The following is a 17,146-nucleotide window of genomic DNA, read 5'->3' on the forward strand; positions in this document are numbered from 1 at the left end:
TCCCCGCACAGCGAGACATTCAGCACCTGGTGCTCGGTGGACAGCTCACGACGGACCTCCCAGTCGCCGCACCCCATCCTGGATATAAAGGGTCATGTGCGCCTCATCCACCTTCCACAGCCCGACCCTGCAAGCGGTTATTGCGAGGAAAACAGGCCGCGGTGTCACAGAAGGTGGTGTGAAGCTTGGCGAGAGGGCAGGGCAGGGCCAGTGGCCACAACCCGGCGGCGGGCGGTGGACAGACAATTACTGCATCAGTGGAGCTGACAGCTCACTGCCAAATGACTCTGCTCCCCTGAAGGAATGGGTGACGTTTCGGGTCGAGACCCTTCTATAATAAATAATTCGTGACCACCCTGCCTATATACTCTGAGGAAAGGCCTCGACCCGAAACGTCACCCATCCCTCCTCTCCAGAGATGCTGCCAGTCCCGCTGAGTTACTCCAGCATTTTTGTGTCTCTCTTCGGGTTAAACCAGCATCTGCAGTTCCTTCCTACACGTCGAATCTGCTACTGGTCCTTGCATGCACGCTACATGTATATTTATCTTTGGCATTAATGTTTTCTTTGTCCCCATTTAGGCGTCGATACAAAGTTGAAATTCACAATCGAGCCATCCCTGAGCAAGCACGGATTTCAGCAGGTACTGAACTCCTTTTGATATTCTTCCACAGATGCCAAATATTAATCGTGACTAAAGTCAAAACTGGGAATACAGGAAGAGTGGTAGATAACCACTCAGTAACTCAGCGGGTTAGGTAGCATCTCTGGAGGGAAGGAATAGGTGACGTTTGGGTCGAGACCATTCTTCAGACTATAAGAAGGGTGGTTCTGGATATGAGGTAGAGAGGGCTTGCAAATTATTTTAACCCACCGACATTACTGTTGGATGTCCTTGTGGTAATATTCTTCCTCCTGTTATGCACCAATAACTTTCCCTTCATCAGAGGATATGTAATGGGGTAATTGATGATTGAGAGGGGATTTGCTCATTTGACATTTCTTCAGACCATGAAACAATCAGAGCTTCCAAACATTTGCAATCCTGGGTTTTTATGGCTGAGTGCGAAACAACATTCACAGTAAACAATGGCCATTTTCAAAAGTAGGGAGATTCCAAGACAAAGGCAACATATCTTAGATGCTAAAAAGCTGAAGTAAATACTCCTACAATATACTGTAAGGGGGATGCTCCCTTGATATTTAATGGCATTCTACAGAAATTCACCAAACCAGCTAATAACAGCAGGGTTTTCATGATAGGTCCTTGGCCATGCACTCCGTAGTGAGTAGTTGATCTCCTAACACCTTAAAAGGCTATGTTTCTATTACCCTCCCCCCAGTTAGAACAAGGATAAAGTTCCCCTAGGCCTTGCCTTTCACCCACCAGCCTCTGAATCCAACACATCATTCTCCAACATTTCCTTCATCTTCAACGTGACCTCACCACCACCCACTTCCCACACCCACCTCTTTCTGCTTTCCACAGAGACTGCTTCCTCTGTAATTCCTTGGTTCACTCATCCCATCCCACCCAAACTATGCCCTCTTCCAGTACTTTCCCCTGCATCTGCAGTAGACGTAACACCTGTCCATACATCCCTCCCTCACATCCATCCAGAGACCACATCAGCGCTTCAAGTTGACGCAAAGGTTCACGTGCACCTCCTCTAACCTCATCTACTGTATTTATGCCCAAGGTGATCTTCTGTACATCGGCAAGGCTGTGCAGACCACACAACAGTTTTGCCGAGCACTTGCGCTCGGTCTGCCCAGGCCTTCTGGATCTCCCAGTTGCTAACCATCTTAACCCCCCCCCCCCCCCAAATTCCACCTCCATCCCTTCCTCTGGCTTTACATTTCATTCCTCTTCTCTCCATATCTTATTCCCTTTTGTCTCATCTGAGCTTTGTCCACTCATCTACCTATAACCCCCCCCCCCCCCCCCCACCTGCATCTATCTATTAATTGCCAGACATTGTCCCACCCCCACCTCTTTTTCCACTTCCTCCCCAGCCCCCAATCAGTCTGATGTAGGGTCTTGACCCGACAAGCCACCTATCCAGATGCTGCGTGACCTTTGTGCTTTTGTTTTAGTTACAATGGCCTTTTGGCAGCATTTTCCAAGCCTGCAATCTCCATGACTACTAAAAGCATGGGCAAGGGCAGTAGGTACCTGGGAATATCATCAAGTTCTTTTCCAAGTATACACCATCTGACTTGGATTTGAATCAATGCACATTCATTGTTACCTGATTAAAATTCAGGATCTTTCAAACCATGCACACCTTGAGGACTCCTTCAACAAGGAGCAGAAACAAAAAGACAGTCAATGCCAACAGCTATAAGGCAACAAAGAAGGAGCAATAAAAGAATGAGTGACTACATCAGAAAGCAAAATCTGAAACAAGAATCTCTGAACTACCAATTCTTTGAAGACAAAGTGTCATTAAGACTTTCGGACCACAATCATGCTGTGGCAACTGATGTAAGACGCTGCATTATAGTGGAGTTGAAGAATGGTCTCGACCCAAAACGTCGCCCATTCCTTCTATCCAGAGATGCTACCTGTCCCGTTGAGTTACTCCAGCATTTTGTGTCTATTTAAGGAGATCAACTGGGTCTCAACACAATCAATGTATTTCCTACTGTAAAATTTGACAGTTGCATATTGTGCTTGACTAAAGTGCTTTGATATGTAAACCACTTTTAAGAACACAATAGGTACATTCACAGAAAATTGATAATTGCACAAAGTCTCACATGGCTACCAGCATGAAAGGCCATCTTCACCGGCATAAACAGTAGCTTTTAAAGCACAGAGAGAATCATTTTACTTCAAGCTGAATTGCATTTTCAGTGATTATTGCAGCAGGTTAAGTTAATCTTTTGTGAAACTGTTTTTGCTGAATTAACCCAAGGTTATACCTTGTTTTCAGTGGTATGATGCTCTGAAAGCTGTTGCTAGATTGCCAACAGGAATTCCAAAGGATTGGAGGAGAAGGGTAAGTAGTTTCCGAGTGTATGAGCTCTTCATGTATTGTATGGGCTCGATTGTAATCATGTTTTGTCTTTCTGCCAACTGGATAGCTCACAACAAAAGCTTTTCATTGTACCTTGGTACATGTGACAATAAACTAAACTAAATTATTATATTAAGTCTTTATTAATGACAATGTCTACTGAAATATTTTTATCTTCAAAGTGGCTATACTACACAATAAGTGGCATAAATAATTTATAGGATTGTTATGTGTAGTTATCGCAGCTTTTGTAGATACAGTGCATTCATCAAGTTTGCTGAGAATTGTTTTCTGTGCTTTACTACTTGTAAAGATGATGTGGAAATGGTATTTAATTCAGATCTGTAGGATACTATTATTTCACAAGCGCCTGTAAGAATGAGTAACTGAATTATAAACGAAAGTCAACTGCATTTTTGCTTTTGTAGCAAAGACCATTTCACTAACAATGATTTGGAAGGAAATAGTAATGGGCCTGTCCCACTTAGGCGACTTTTTAGGTGAGTGCAGGATACTCTGCGCTCGCCACATGGTCGCCACATGTTCGCTGGTGGTCTCTGGTGAGTCTCCTTTATGGTCGCGAGGAGTTCCCGCATTCTGGGAACTAGTCGCGGCCTCAGTATGGTCGCTGCAAATTTTTCAACATGGTCGCCATGGAAATAATCGATAATCCTGTAGTCGTTGGTGCAGTTGTAGTGAGGTCACCATTTAGTTGTAGGCAGTCGTTGGTAGTTTTAGTTAATCGCCTTTGCTGACCGGTCATTTTCATTGGCTTATTGGGGGGAAAAAATGTAAGCAAGAGTTTTCAGAACCAAGGATAACCGACCGGTAATGTTAAATGTCCGCCGAACTTCACAGTTGTATATCCCTGGCTTATTAAAAGTTGTCTGGCTTCTTAAAAGTTGTCTCCACCCCTTCTACCCCTCTTCTACCACCTCTCTTTTAAAGGACTTACCGTACACTGTGCTAGCCATCTTAATTACAGCACCAAGCTTCCTGTTCATCGCGGAATGTGTCTGTATCACCTTGACTTTCCACCATGTCCTAGAGTCATGTGCATTTCAGACAGCGCGCGCGTGTGTGTGTGTGTGCGTGCGTCTCTCTCTGACAGTCACCGTTCCAGTTCCCCGTTTTTCAGGCGGCTGCCAGTAACTTGACAGTCACCAGCAGTCCGTTGAAAAATCGCCTAAGTGGGACAGGCCCCATAAATTTGTTCTTTCACATGAGAATAGATTTTGGGACATTGGATGGAGGGCAGAAAATACTAAAGGAGCAGTTGTTGTATTGAATGAAATGATGTTAACTTAGCCATGGAAGTCAGCAGGCTATAGAAAATAGTCAATAGCCTATTCTTGGAAATGTAGGAAAATAAATTGAGGAAGGGATGAGAAAATAGACCAGGTGAGGAAGGCAATAGAATACGAGTTGCTAATGTATAGAATTTGGTGACACCAGATAAGCATTCATGAATATACAAAAAAAAAGAGATAAGTGGAGTGAAATTAAAAGTTGGTAGGCAGTGGGGTTCAGGTTGTGGTGGTGATAGGGAGAGAAGGGGCAGTGGGTTCGTGGAAATTTGAGTTAAGACAAGAACATTTATATGACACTGAAAAGATTCAGAACCAAGATGACACAAGGAAGGTGTAAGACTTCTGTTTAGAATGTGTTTATGGAAAGTCTTTAGAGTATTGTCTTGAGGCTGAGAAGTGTTGGGACTGGAACTTCCACTCTTTACAGATGCCAGCCTGAAAGTTATGTCATGTAGCTCAATGTTTCTTTAGAAACATTGCAATAGAACTGTACCAAAGGTGTGTATTACTATCTGGGCATGTTCCCTGGAATTAGACCGGGGGCCTCTGGGCATGAATAGTGACGTCAAGTGGCATTCAAACTTCTTTTTGACATTCCTTGTGTGGTATAATTGGCAGAGATGAGGCCTGCGAATGGCAGAGCAAGCCTTGAAACATGAAGCAGGCATACCTTAACTGAAGATAGACACAAAATGCTGGAGTAACTCAGCGGGACAGGCAGCATCTCTGGAGAGTAGAAATGACTGGTGTTTCGGGTCGAGACACTTCTTCAGCCTTCTCCAGCATTTTATGTCTGTCTTTATAGTAAATCAGCACCGGCATTTCCTTCCTACAATTGATTGAAAAATGCAGCATGAAAACCGACCGTTCGCCTCATGAGTCTCGGCTGACCATTGATCACCTGTTCAGACCTGTTCAATGTTATTCCACTTTCTCATCCAATCTCTACACACGAAGGGCAAATTATAAAAGCTAATTAACCTACAAGCCTGCACGTCCTTGGGATGTGGGAGGAAACCGGAGAACCCGGAGGAATCCCATGTGGTCGCGGGAAGAACGTGCAAACACCACACAGAGGCACCCGAGTTCAGGATCGAACCTGGGTCTCTGGTGCTGTGAGGCATCAGTTCTACCAGCTGCACCACTGTGTGGTCCCAGGCCTAACCTCCCAGTCGTTATAAAGTCCTAGAGTCATGTTGCACAGAAACAAGTCCTTCAGCCCTTTGAGCATCAACCATCATCTACACTGATCCCATTATTATTTGCCCCATATTCTCCACAACTTCCTCCAGATTCTACCACTCATCGATACCCTCGGGGCAATTTATACTGGACAATTCTTTCAAATCTTTCAAGCCGCACACGTTTGGGAGGTGGGAGAAAACCGGCACATCCAGAGGAAATCCACACAGTCACTGAGAATGTGCAAACTCCACACGAAAAGCAATTGAGGTCAGGATTGAACCCGCTCTCTGGTACTGTGATGCAGCAGTGCTACCCGCTGCACCACCACTCCACCCACTCAACTCCTGGAGTGGTGCCCAAAGCATTGGGCATCAGCTGTCCTCCACATAGGTGCTGTCTTTGTTTTCACAAATTGCCCGAACCTCTACTCTCCTCTCACTGTTGCGGACAGTTCAGGTTGTCCATTACAGGAAGGATTTGGAGGCTTTTGAGCGGGAGCTGCAGTGGTTTACTAGAATGCTGCCTGCATTAAATGGTTTCAGCTGTAGGAAGAGATGGAACAAACTGGAAAAAAAAGATAATTTTCTCCTGTTCATAAGTGATAGGAGCAGAATTAGGCCATTCGGCCCATTAACTCGACTCCTCCATTCAATCATGGCTGATGTATCTTTCCCTGTTAACCCCATTCTCCTGCCTTCTCCCCATAACCCCTGACACCTGTACTAATCAAGAATCTTATCTATCTCTGCCTTAAAAATATCCATTGACTTGGCCTCCACAGCCATCTGTGCCAATGAAATCCACAGATTCACCACCCTGGACCATCTGAGGCTGAGGGGAGAACTGATAGAAGTATATACAATTATGAGAGTCTAGGATAGGATAGACAGTCAGAACCATTTTTTCAGGATAAAAATGCCAAAGACTAGGGCGTAATGAATGTGAAGGGACAAAGTTTAATGGAGATGTTCGGGGCAAGTTTTTTTTACACAGATGATGGTGGGTAGCTGAAATGCGCTGGTGGAGGCAGATACAATAGTAACATTGAAGAGGCTTTTTAACCAGACAGTTGGATGTGCAAGGAATAGAGGGATATGGATATTGTGCAGGCAGATGACATTAGTTAAGAGTAGTATCATGTTCAGTACAGACATTGTGGGCCGAAGGGTTGGTTCTCGTGCTGTTACTTTTCCATGTTCTAGTAATGGTGATTTATGGAGAAACCATTTGAAGTGTTAGATATACTCAGAATTTTGTTGTGTTACTTTTTTTTTTTTTAAATAACTGAAACTAGACACTAAACATGATCCCTGTCTTTAAACCCCTAATCCAAATGTTTGATTCATTTTTGAAAATGTTCATCCACTTTGATCTGGATATTTCCAGCATATCAGCCAAAACTGCCTCTGTTTTGAAAGACTGCGTGTCCTTTAATAAGTACATGGAGGAAGGTTAACTATCTAATGTTTATTGTAATACCCTTTTCACTGTGGAACAATCTGAGTTTGTTTGTACTGTGCTTCTAGGTTTGGCTGACGCTGGCAGACCACTATTTGCACAGTATCTCAATTGATTGGGAGAAGACAATGCGTTTTGCTTTTAATGAAAGGAGCAATCCTGATGATGATTCCATGGGTATTCAAATAGTGAAGGTAAAGCCTAATATAATTCGTACAAGACAAAATATCTTTAGCTTTTCCTGCTCTTTTGCAGCAGAAATGCATGCAGTCTATGTTGGTGCAAAATTACTTTACAAGTGCAAGTGCAATGCATCTACACTGGTGGAAAGTTTCATTTTACAGCTTATTTTCTGATCATTTTTACATTTTTCATTCATGATAGTGGAGCAGAAGTTGCTAGGAAATGCCAGCACTTTCACAACATACTAATGAGTTTGGGAATGTTTGGCACTCCTGCACTAAAGCACAATAGCCCTGTCCCACTGTACGAGTTCATTCAAGAGCTCTCCCGAATTTAAAAAAAAATCAAACTCGTGGAAGCACGTAGAATGTCCGTAGCGGGTACGTCAGAGCTCGGGGACGTCTCTTAGCGGCTCGTAACGTTAACGGCAGGTACTCGGGAAATGCGGTAAGCTCGTGAAGACTCGTGAAGATTTTTCAACATGTTGGAAAATGTCCATGAGAGCCCAGAGTACCTATGAGCGGCCATTACCGTAAATCTCCGAATTCGAATCAGGGCAAACTCGGGAGAACTCTTGAACTCGTACAGTGGGACAGGGCTTTAAGACACAGAATTGCTGACTATGGTGTCTTTTCCAATTTGGGTCTGGTATTTGGACGTGAGAGCTTTTTCCAATTCTCCAGCAGTTATGCCGATGCATCTGCCTGGTGCACCTCACAATGATATGAGCTTATTCATTGCAGTGAGGAGGTGCCAATGAAGATGAGTAAGTGTGAGTTATTTGTTATCTTTTCAATGAAGTAAGTTCAATGTTTTTGTGTTTGAATAATTTTATTTTAAACTTTTTAAAACCGATGTTTAATTGTTCCAATGACTTTTAATAATGGAGAAATTATTTTTAAATTAATCTCTGTAGTCGTTAATATCCAACTGGATCCCGACCCTAAATTAATATTAGTGGGCATATCAGAACAATACCTAAAACTCACAATAAACCAAAGAAATTTCCTTGATTACAGTATAATAATTGGGGAAAAAACTGATATAAAAATTTTGGAAAAACCCAACAACCCACACAATCAAGATGTGGATTATGGAGATGTCGGAGACCTTACATTGGGAAAAAATTAGATTTGTCTTAATTGACAAACCAGAATTATTTACTAGAATATGGTCTCCATTTATAGATTATTTCAAGGGGTAGATTGGACCAGCACGGAGGCCGGACTGAAGCCTGAACCCAGGACTAGATGAATAGTTATGTTCTCTGACCCACGGACCTATCTCCTAAGTTGTATTATTGATAGTTTATCCTATTTTTCTAATTTCTTTCTTTCTTTCTTTCTTTTTCCTATCTATAAATATAAATAAATAATTAGAGGCAATGTTAATATGTAACCGATAAAGGAGGATCCCAGCTACTTTGGTAACTGGGTCCCTGGAAACCTGGATATTTAATATGTAACCGTTAAACAAAGTCTGCATTGATTTGGACTGTGATATGCAGATGCCTCTAATAAAAAAAATATTTAAAATAAATAAATAAATAAATAATACGGAAGGAGGCCATTCAGCCCATCAGGTTCATGCTGGCTCCCAGGGATGCAATCCCATATGTCCTTTTGCCCCTCTCCTTGCTTCCTAAAACAGGTGGATTTATTCTCTCTCAAGAAGGGTGAAGAAGGGTCTCGACCCAAAACGTCACCCATTCCTTCTCTCCAGAGATGCTGCCTGCCCCGCTGAGTTACTGCAGCATTTTATGTCTATTCTCTCTCACATATGCCCATCAACTCTTCTTTCATTCTCTTTGCCATGAACCTACTGTATTTGGGAATTTACAGTGGCCAATTAACCCATCTTTAAGGTGGGAGGCGTCCCAGAGCAGCAGAGACGTCACACGCAGTCATGGAGGGAAGGTTCAGGTTCAGCACGGACAGCACCTGAGGTCAGGATTGAACTTGGGTTGGGGAATCTGTGAGGTAGCACTTGTAGCTGTCGTGGTACCGCTGCTCTGCTCTGCTTTGTTCTGACATTGTGGAAGCTTCAGAAGCTTTCACAGTTCTTGATGAGTTAAACAGATAGCAAAGCCTTACTTCGTACAACTCTCAAAGTTTTCTACTGGGTTGTTCTGTGGATGGAGCTCATTCTGGCCTGCCTGTGTGACAGCATCGCTCGAGGCCCTATGTCTGTATTCAGCCTTGCTATTTCATAGCGGTACAGCTTTTGTCAGTACATCAAAATCATTAAATGCAGAAGAGGCAGGTTTGGCCCGGTTGCTTTGGAAGCTCACTACAGTTAGTATATGCTGGCCCAATAATGTTATCATGGAATAAGAAACTGCAATGATAGACAATAGACAATACGTGCCGGTGTAGGCCATTTGGCCCTTCGAGCCAGCACCGCCATTCAATGTGATCATGGCTGATCATCCCCAATCAGTACCCCGTTCCTGCCTTCTCCCCATATCCCCTGATTCCGCAATCTTTAAGAGCCCTATCTAGCTCTCTCTTGAAAGTATCCAGAGATCCGGCCTCCACCGCCCTCTGAGGCATAGAATTCCACAAACTTACAACTCTTTGTGTGAAAACGTGTTTCCTCATCTCCGTTCAAAATGGCTTACCCCTTATTCTTAAACTGTGGCCCCTGGTTATGGACTCCCCCAACATCAGGAACATGTTTCCTGCCTCTAGCGTGTCCAAACCCTTAATAATCTTATATATTTCAATAAGATGCCCTCTCATCCTTCTAAATTCCAGTGTACAAGCCCAGCTGCTCCATTCTCTCAGCATATATATGACAGTCCCGCCATCCCAGGAATTAACCTTGTAAACCTACGCTGCACTTCCTCAATAGCAAGAATGTCCTTCCTCAAATAGGGGACCAAAACTGCACACAATACTCCAGGTGTGGTCTCACTAGGGCCCTGTACAACTGCAGAAGGACCTCTTTGCTCCTACACTCAACATGATGTTCTCTTGTACATTAAGCAACACATCCAACAATCCCATGTTGGTTTTGACATGGCTTGATAAATAAGGATGCATCCACAATAGTTTTGCAAAAGCGTTTTCATTTAACCTGCCATCATTTACAAATTAGCATTGACCGCATTCTTAAGTAGCTTTATTGCATGTGTTCGTGTCTTGTCAGGTGACCTTGTATGATATCAACTTGTACAATTTTCATTTACGATCCAAAATTCTGACAAGTAATAAGTGGTTTACTTCACTCGACAGTAACAAGTGGGCATTAATCAAACAGAGTATTGAGACTGTCGATCAAGCAGAAACATTATCTATGTCCAAATAATTTTGTCAATGGATTGGTCAGGCCCTCAACTGCCCAATTAGGAGGAGTGGTGCACCATCTCTCTGGTATCCAAACCGAGAGATAATCCCTGGAACGATGGTCCTAGATAGGGCCATGCGATAACTAAATATCTATGACTCCATCGTCTAGTTATTAATTGTTACACTAATGCCCCAAGCTTGTTTTCTGAACTGTGCCTGTGTGAAAAGAAAACTTGTGCCGATCAACGGATTCGGATTCAGTGTCCTCACGGTAGTTTGTGTGGGTCCAAATGGTGATTGGTAACCATTATCCTGCTTGGATCCATATATTTTGCACTAATGTGTTTAAGAAGGAACTGCAGATGCTGGAAAATCGAAGGTACACAAAAATGCTGGAGAAACTCAGCGGGTGCAGCAGCATCTATGAAGCGAAGGAAATGGGCAACGTTTCGGGCCGAAACCCTTCTTCAGAACGTTGCCCATTTCCTTCGCTTCATAGATGCTGCTGCACCCGCTGAGTTTCTCCAGCATTTTTGTGTATCTTGCACTAATGCTCTCCACCCCCCTTGTTACAGTCACACTGAGATTCTTTCTTTACTAGCATCACGATTCTTTCAGATAACTGGGTACTTCTGCAGAGTGGCCATACTGTGAGAGCAGCGTTCTCACCAGAAATGTCACTGATCATCAGGCAGTTGATGGGCTGAAAGCAACTCCTGCATTGTTTTTTGAAGAACTTTACAGTAAACGTCAGAGCCAGTATTTGGGACATATGGTTCAGGCTGCAGAACATTGCCATTGTGCGTGACCAGCCAGTACCACAACGTGGCCAACAGTAGGTACAACAGAGGGAGGTGGAGGAGAATCCAGCATGAAGCAGGCAAAGAGCACTAGCATTGAGCGGCCGAGCTTTGATATCTGACATAAGCCCAGTGCACCAATAGGTCTACAATCTACTTGTCACAGTCCTTACAATCCATTTATTTTACTTCACACTACACCCAGAAGCACACTGAACTTTTAACAGAAATAATGGAGAATTGTGAAAGTACATGGCACTTAGTTAACGACCTTGTAGCTGCCTTGAACCAGAGAGCTAATGAATGGCAGCAAAATCAGTTGAATTAGTTCTCTGCAAGGATTTCATGAGCTTTCTGAGGCCACATGGACAAGCATGTACAGTGCGTTCCCACCCTGTCCTTGTTCCTTTCCAGCCACAATCACATTGCCACACAGTCACCTTTCCATTACAGGAAAATAGAATTGGCACATAACATTTCCAACAGCTGTTTATTCTTATGAGAACAAATCATTTCATGTTCAATTCAAATGCCTGGTATTCAACTCTAAACCTCTCTGCTTGTCTTGCTGTATTTTTTATTCAGTTGTCAAAATGTAATGGCTTTTCCTTTGTTCTTGACGGTAAGCTATTAATGCCCTCAATCTGTCCAGGATCCTTAACAGGTAACAAAAACATTTACAGGATGTCAAAGTGTCCAGACAACACTCCCCTGATGTGACGTATTACAGTGGCTACTGTTCTGACTTGCAAATGACTAATCCACAAGTAGTGTAGATGTTGATGTGATACTTGAGCTGTATTGATTTGACATTTAGAATAAGCCAGTTCGGTATTTCAACTGCACATGCCCAGGTCATAGGTCACTGGAGATAAACATTCTCGGCAGCTGAGTTACTCCAGCTTTTTGTGTCTAACTTCAGTGTAAACCAGCATTTGCAGTTCCTTCCTACACAAATGTTTTTACTGTTCTGTTTATTTGGGGAATTGCAAAGGCATCGCTCTGCTGAAGTTACCTTCTTCCTGATCTGAAGAAAGGTCGTGATCTGAAACATAGTCTGTCCTCCCTTCACAGATGTGTCACCTGACCCGCTGATATCCTCCAGCACTTGGTTTTTCACCCTCCCCCTCGCTGCTTACAATTCCTCCCAAACGCTCAACCACAACCTCACAGTGCCTTATTGTTGAAGGGCATTTGGTGGGTTCTGTTTCAGATAGTGTATGGCACCTTGCACTTTTGCACCGAAGATAGACACAAAATGCTGGAGTAACTCAGTGAGACAGGCAGCATCTCTGGATAGAAGGCCCTCCTTTAGACTTCACACACATTAGCCTTTTGTGCTGTGGTTGGGATGGATGGGAGCGGGGATTTCCGCGGTCGCAAGGAACAAATGACCTAAGTTTGTGTTGAGTGAACTGAGTGTTCTTGCCGTCCTCGTCCTTGCTGTACCACCGGCGTTTTGTGAGAGTGGTTGGATCCCAGCTTCAGCTCAGCCAACATCGGTCACATTATCCGGACAGCCGGCAGGGGATCAGGAGCTGATGTGAGGCATCGGCTATGCTCTGGAATCCTAGCCGGCCGCCGAGCTGTGGGGTCGAGGAGGCAGCGCCCAACCAGGGGAGTAGAGGTGTTAGTTCTTCCAGCGGCGTGCGGAGAGGCACCATCCACCGTGGGCTCCTCACCTGCCTCTCCAGCGCTCGCCAGCTCTTCCAAAATAACTTTTCCAAAGCAAAAGCCTTGTGGGTCTTCTTCGCTCTCTAGGCTGGCGGGCTCCAGGTGGCGTTTCCTAGTTGTTTGGGTCAGTTGAAGAGTTATCTGTGCAGAGAGTCGATGGCATCACTGTGTCACAGTGGAACCGCCTTGTTGTTCATCTGTGGGTGGTACACATATTTACAATCATTTTTTGGCATTCGCTAGGAGCTGGAAGTTCAGTTGTACGTGCAGTACCACAGAAGAGACCAGTTGCAATGACTTTTATCTCATTGCTGCCTCTCCGTGCACTCACTGGCTTCGGAATAAAGCTGTGCGGTCGAGACAAGGAGGTTCTGAAGTTGCATTCTCTCGACTGAGGACATTTTCTCAACTCTCCCAGAAGCAACGAGCCATGGCTTTGCCAGTGGCTGCCTGTCTAACTGGAACCTCTCTCTTGTCTCCCCACGTACGTCTTTCACCCCCTTCTCTCTCCCCCACCTCTCACCGTCTCTCCACCGGTCCAGTCTGTCCCCGTCTCCCACTCACATCTGCCCCCTCCCTATTGCTGTTACACCCCGATCTCCCGCTACCTGGCACCCCCATTTGCTTTTTTTTTTCCTCGAATGACGTTTGACATCCCATGATTCCTTGCGTTTTTCGGAAAACCGAACTCACTTATTGGTATTGTATTGGATGAAGGCTAAATGAACACACTGACATTAATAAATAAATATAAACAGACATAATTTTATCTTTTATGTTTGCTTCAAGGTTAGAAACATAGCCATTGGTATTAAATCCACTGTTCCAGTCATCGTGTCTGATATTGTCAAGCACTGTTTATTACTTGTCCTTGCTCTTAAGACATTTGAGTCAGCCAGTGTATTTTGGACTTCAACCCATCAGCAGGAAGTTGATAAGGTTGGATTCCACCCATTGCAGTTGATTTGCAATGTCAACAGGACAGACAGAGTGAACTCATACGATACAATATACTGTATTTCTCGGCAATGAAGACGCTATTTTTAAATAAGACGCTATTTAAAAATAAGGCACGAATATTTACCTGCGTCTTAGAGGTCAAAGGTTAGGTTGTTAGCCAAGAAAGATAGACTTGGCTATCGCTCAGCACAGCTACATCAAGAACAATGTTGTACTGAGGGATAGCCTAGTCTATCCCTCATTGCTGGCAGCTGATGGGAAGCGGCTGTAAAAGGACAGTGCCGCTGGGGAGGGGAGAGTTCCTTTCACAGCGTGTGGGGAGTCTGGCCTGGGTCAGCACGGGCAGGAGCGTTGAGAAGGAGGGGGACCGGACAGCGGAACTGGCCACCACCTCAGCGTCTTCTACCGGCCCGCTCACCTCTGGCTGTGCTCTCCGTCTGAACACCTCTCTCCTGCCGCTCGCCGGCCTCGCTCATGTCCACTGCTTCCCGCAAATCCTTAATTTCCGACTGCCGCCGGGAGCAGGACACGGCCTCACTTACTGCGCTGGGTGACACTGCATGGCATTCACTGCCCGGTCTGTGTCTTTCAATGTTGACCAGACAGTGAGGGGACCAGCTCAAGAGTAAAGATCATAGAGCGGAGCGGGTCAGCGGTGGATGGATAACAGGACAGTGGAGCTTACTCCTGAGTCTACCCGAGTAACCTCAAGTGGTATTGTCATTCAATAAGATCACAACTGATTCAACTTGTCCCGGTGTGCTCCCGTTTTTCCCACCATCTCTCCACCTGCCGTCACCCTCCACCCCACACCCATTCAGTAATTCAGAATGAAGGAGATCTGGAAGCCTTGGGCAAATGGAATTGTTACTTTCTTTATTTTTATTTTTTTGAGTGTGAGAAATTCTATCCCGCCAGCCTTTTTTCAAAATGTAGCAACTCAAAATGGGGGTGTGTCTTCCACGCAGGTGCGTCTTCATTGCCGAGAAATACGGTAACTTTATTTATCCCAGGAGGTAAATTGATCTGCCAACAGTCATAAAACACAAAATACATGAAACGAAATTATAGTGACAGATGGAAAGGCTTGAAGGATGTGCAAAGATTGGGGAGGAGTGGATGGGGAGTCCGTCCCAGTCTACCCCACGACAGGAGGGGGAGTACACATAGCATTGTTATGGTACAGTAAGGGCCATTTGGCTCAGTGTCAACTCTGACTCCTTGTAAAATAATCTCCTCCGTCTCCCTTTGTCCATCCCACCCTTTGTTCAATGTTCCGACAACTCTTTGTCAATTACTTATCCAATACCTTTTTGAATTCAGGTAGTCTGTGGAGAGAGGGAATAGAATTAGTTAAAAACACAGAAGATAACCTTGTAGTAGAACTTGCTGACCCCGGTACAAACAGGAAAAGTGAGTTATCTGAAATATTGAGCCCCAGGGCTGCAACATGCCACAACAGAAGAGGAGGTGTTCCTCAAACTTATATTGGAACAGTGTAGGAGGTCACAGACCTAAGGGGCACTTCAGAAACAGTACTGGGCCACAGTTATTGTCAATTCATATCAATGATTTGGCTAAGAAAACTAACTATCATATGTCCATGTTTGTTAATGCAAAACTTGATGGGAGTTTCAGTAAGGACAAGGATTTAAAGGGCAATATCGACAAACTAAGTGAGTGGGGAAAAAACATGGCGGATGGTATATAATGCCTCCCAGGAGGCTGCAGAGAAGCCCTGTGCCAGAGCCTCATGGGTCGACAGAGCCTCGTGGGCTGACGGAGGTCGGTGTGGCGGTCGATGAGGGCGGCGATAGTCGAGGACGGGGCATGTGGGAGCCGGAAGATGCACCGCCGGGAACAAAGGAGAACATGGCTTGGGGGGGGACTGCCATTAGAGGGGGGGTGGGCGGGAAGAATAAGGACCTAGTGTGGGGTCCGTTGTGATGGGGGGAGGACAAAGGAGGACCCGGCGTGGGAAAGGGAGGGGATGGGGAGAGGGGGCGGAACAAAGCAGGACCTGGCATGGGATGCTTTGTAACTTTGTCTGTGCCATTTCTGGGCATCGCCTTGCATACCTTGGGTACGCAAAATAAAGACTTTCACTGTGACTCGTCATGTGACAGTGAAGTATTCATTCATGTGGAAAATTGTGAGGTCATTCACTTTGCTAAATAAAACAGAAAAGCGGTGTGCTTTTAACATTGAGGCAGTCAGTGGAACGGTGGTGTTAAAGGAACCGAGATGATCTTGCGCGCGTCACAGGTAGATGCTGCAAGAAATAAGGGAGGAATATAATAAAGTTGACCTTTAGTTCAATAGCATTTGAGTGCAGGAGTAAATGTGTCTCACTGAAATTAAATAGGCCCTGTTGAAACCACACCTGAACTGTTGTGTACAGTCGTCATTCTCGTGCCTAATAATAGGATGTTCTTGTCTTAAAGGAAATGCAACAAAAATCCACCAACCTGTTTCTTGTGAGGTGGTTTGCCATTTAGGGGCAGATTGAATGGTCTGGATCAATGCTCTTCACAGTAGAGATATTTTTTAAAATTATAAAATTCCTATGGGGCTTGATGGAGTGGATGCAGGGAGGGGTTTTGTACTGGATAAGTTTACAGTTTCAGAATACAGGTGCACAACCTTTTATCCGAAGATCCAAATAACGAAAACCTCCGAATAGCGGCCATTTTTTCGGTCCTTGAAGAAAGGTCCTTGAAAACGTTCACCGAGGGTGGCCCGCAGAGGTGACAGCGGAACCTCCGGTCGGTCCTCGAAGAAAGGGGAACTAAATCCCCATTCATAAAACAGAAGATGAGGGTATATTGCGCGGGAGGGTTAATAATTGACAATATGCTGCAGCCTGTCCGCTGAGTTAAAAAGTTCCCACGGTAGACTCACGATACACAGTCTTTCGTGAGTCTTGCGTGGGAACTTTTTAACTCAGCGGGGCAGGCAGCAGCAGATTGTCGCTCGCTTCAGTATCACCCCACCTACACCCCTCTGCTTCCCGGCCATGTGTGTGACCCCTTCCCTCCCCTCTCCAGCTCCCCGCCCATTGCACCGGCGCGGGGGCTTTGCACTGTCTTCACGTCGGCGTTAGCAGCAGGACCGTGCCAGTCACCGGAGACGTCAGGACCAATTGGACACCGACCACCAGGCCCACCGCAAGCACGGAGATCCCAGAGACTCACAGCCAACAGCAGCCCAGCCCAGCCCCGCCCCAACTACAGAGGAACCTGGGTTGCGGATGACGAGGCGCA

General features: G+C 45.0%; 1 protein-coding gene across 4 annotated transcripts in view; it reads left to right on the forward strand.

Moving 5' to 3' along the window:
• tbc1d30 (TBC1 domain family member 30) overlaps positions 1–17,146 on the forward strand; it is an 80,522-nt gene that overhangs the window by 25,284 nt on the left and 38,092 nt on the right. For all 4 annotated transcript variants that reach the window (XM_033038229.1, XM_033038228.1, XM_033038231.1 and 1 more), the window contains 3 exons: positions 582–643; positions 2,940–3,005; positions 7,045–7,170. In XM_033038229.1, the coding sequence (XP_032894120.1) occupies positions 582–643; positions 2,940–3,005; positions 7,045–7,170 (254 nt within the window). The remainder of the gene's footprint in view (positions 1–581; positions 644–2,939; positions 3,006–7,044; positions 7,171–17,146) is intronic.

The sequence above is a fragment of the Amblyraja radiata genome, chromosome 19, assembly GCF_010909765.2.
Source record: "Amblyraja radiata isolate CabotCenter1 chromosome 19, sAmbRad1.1.pri, whole genome shotgun sequence".
NCBI lineage: Eukaryota > Metazoa > Chordata > Chondrichthyes > Rajiformes > Rajidae > Amblyraja > Amblyraja radiata.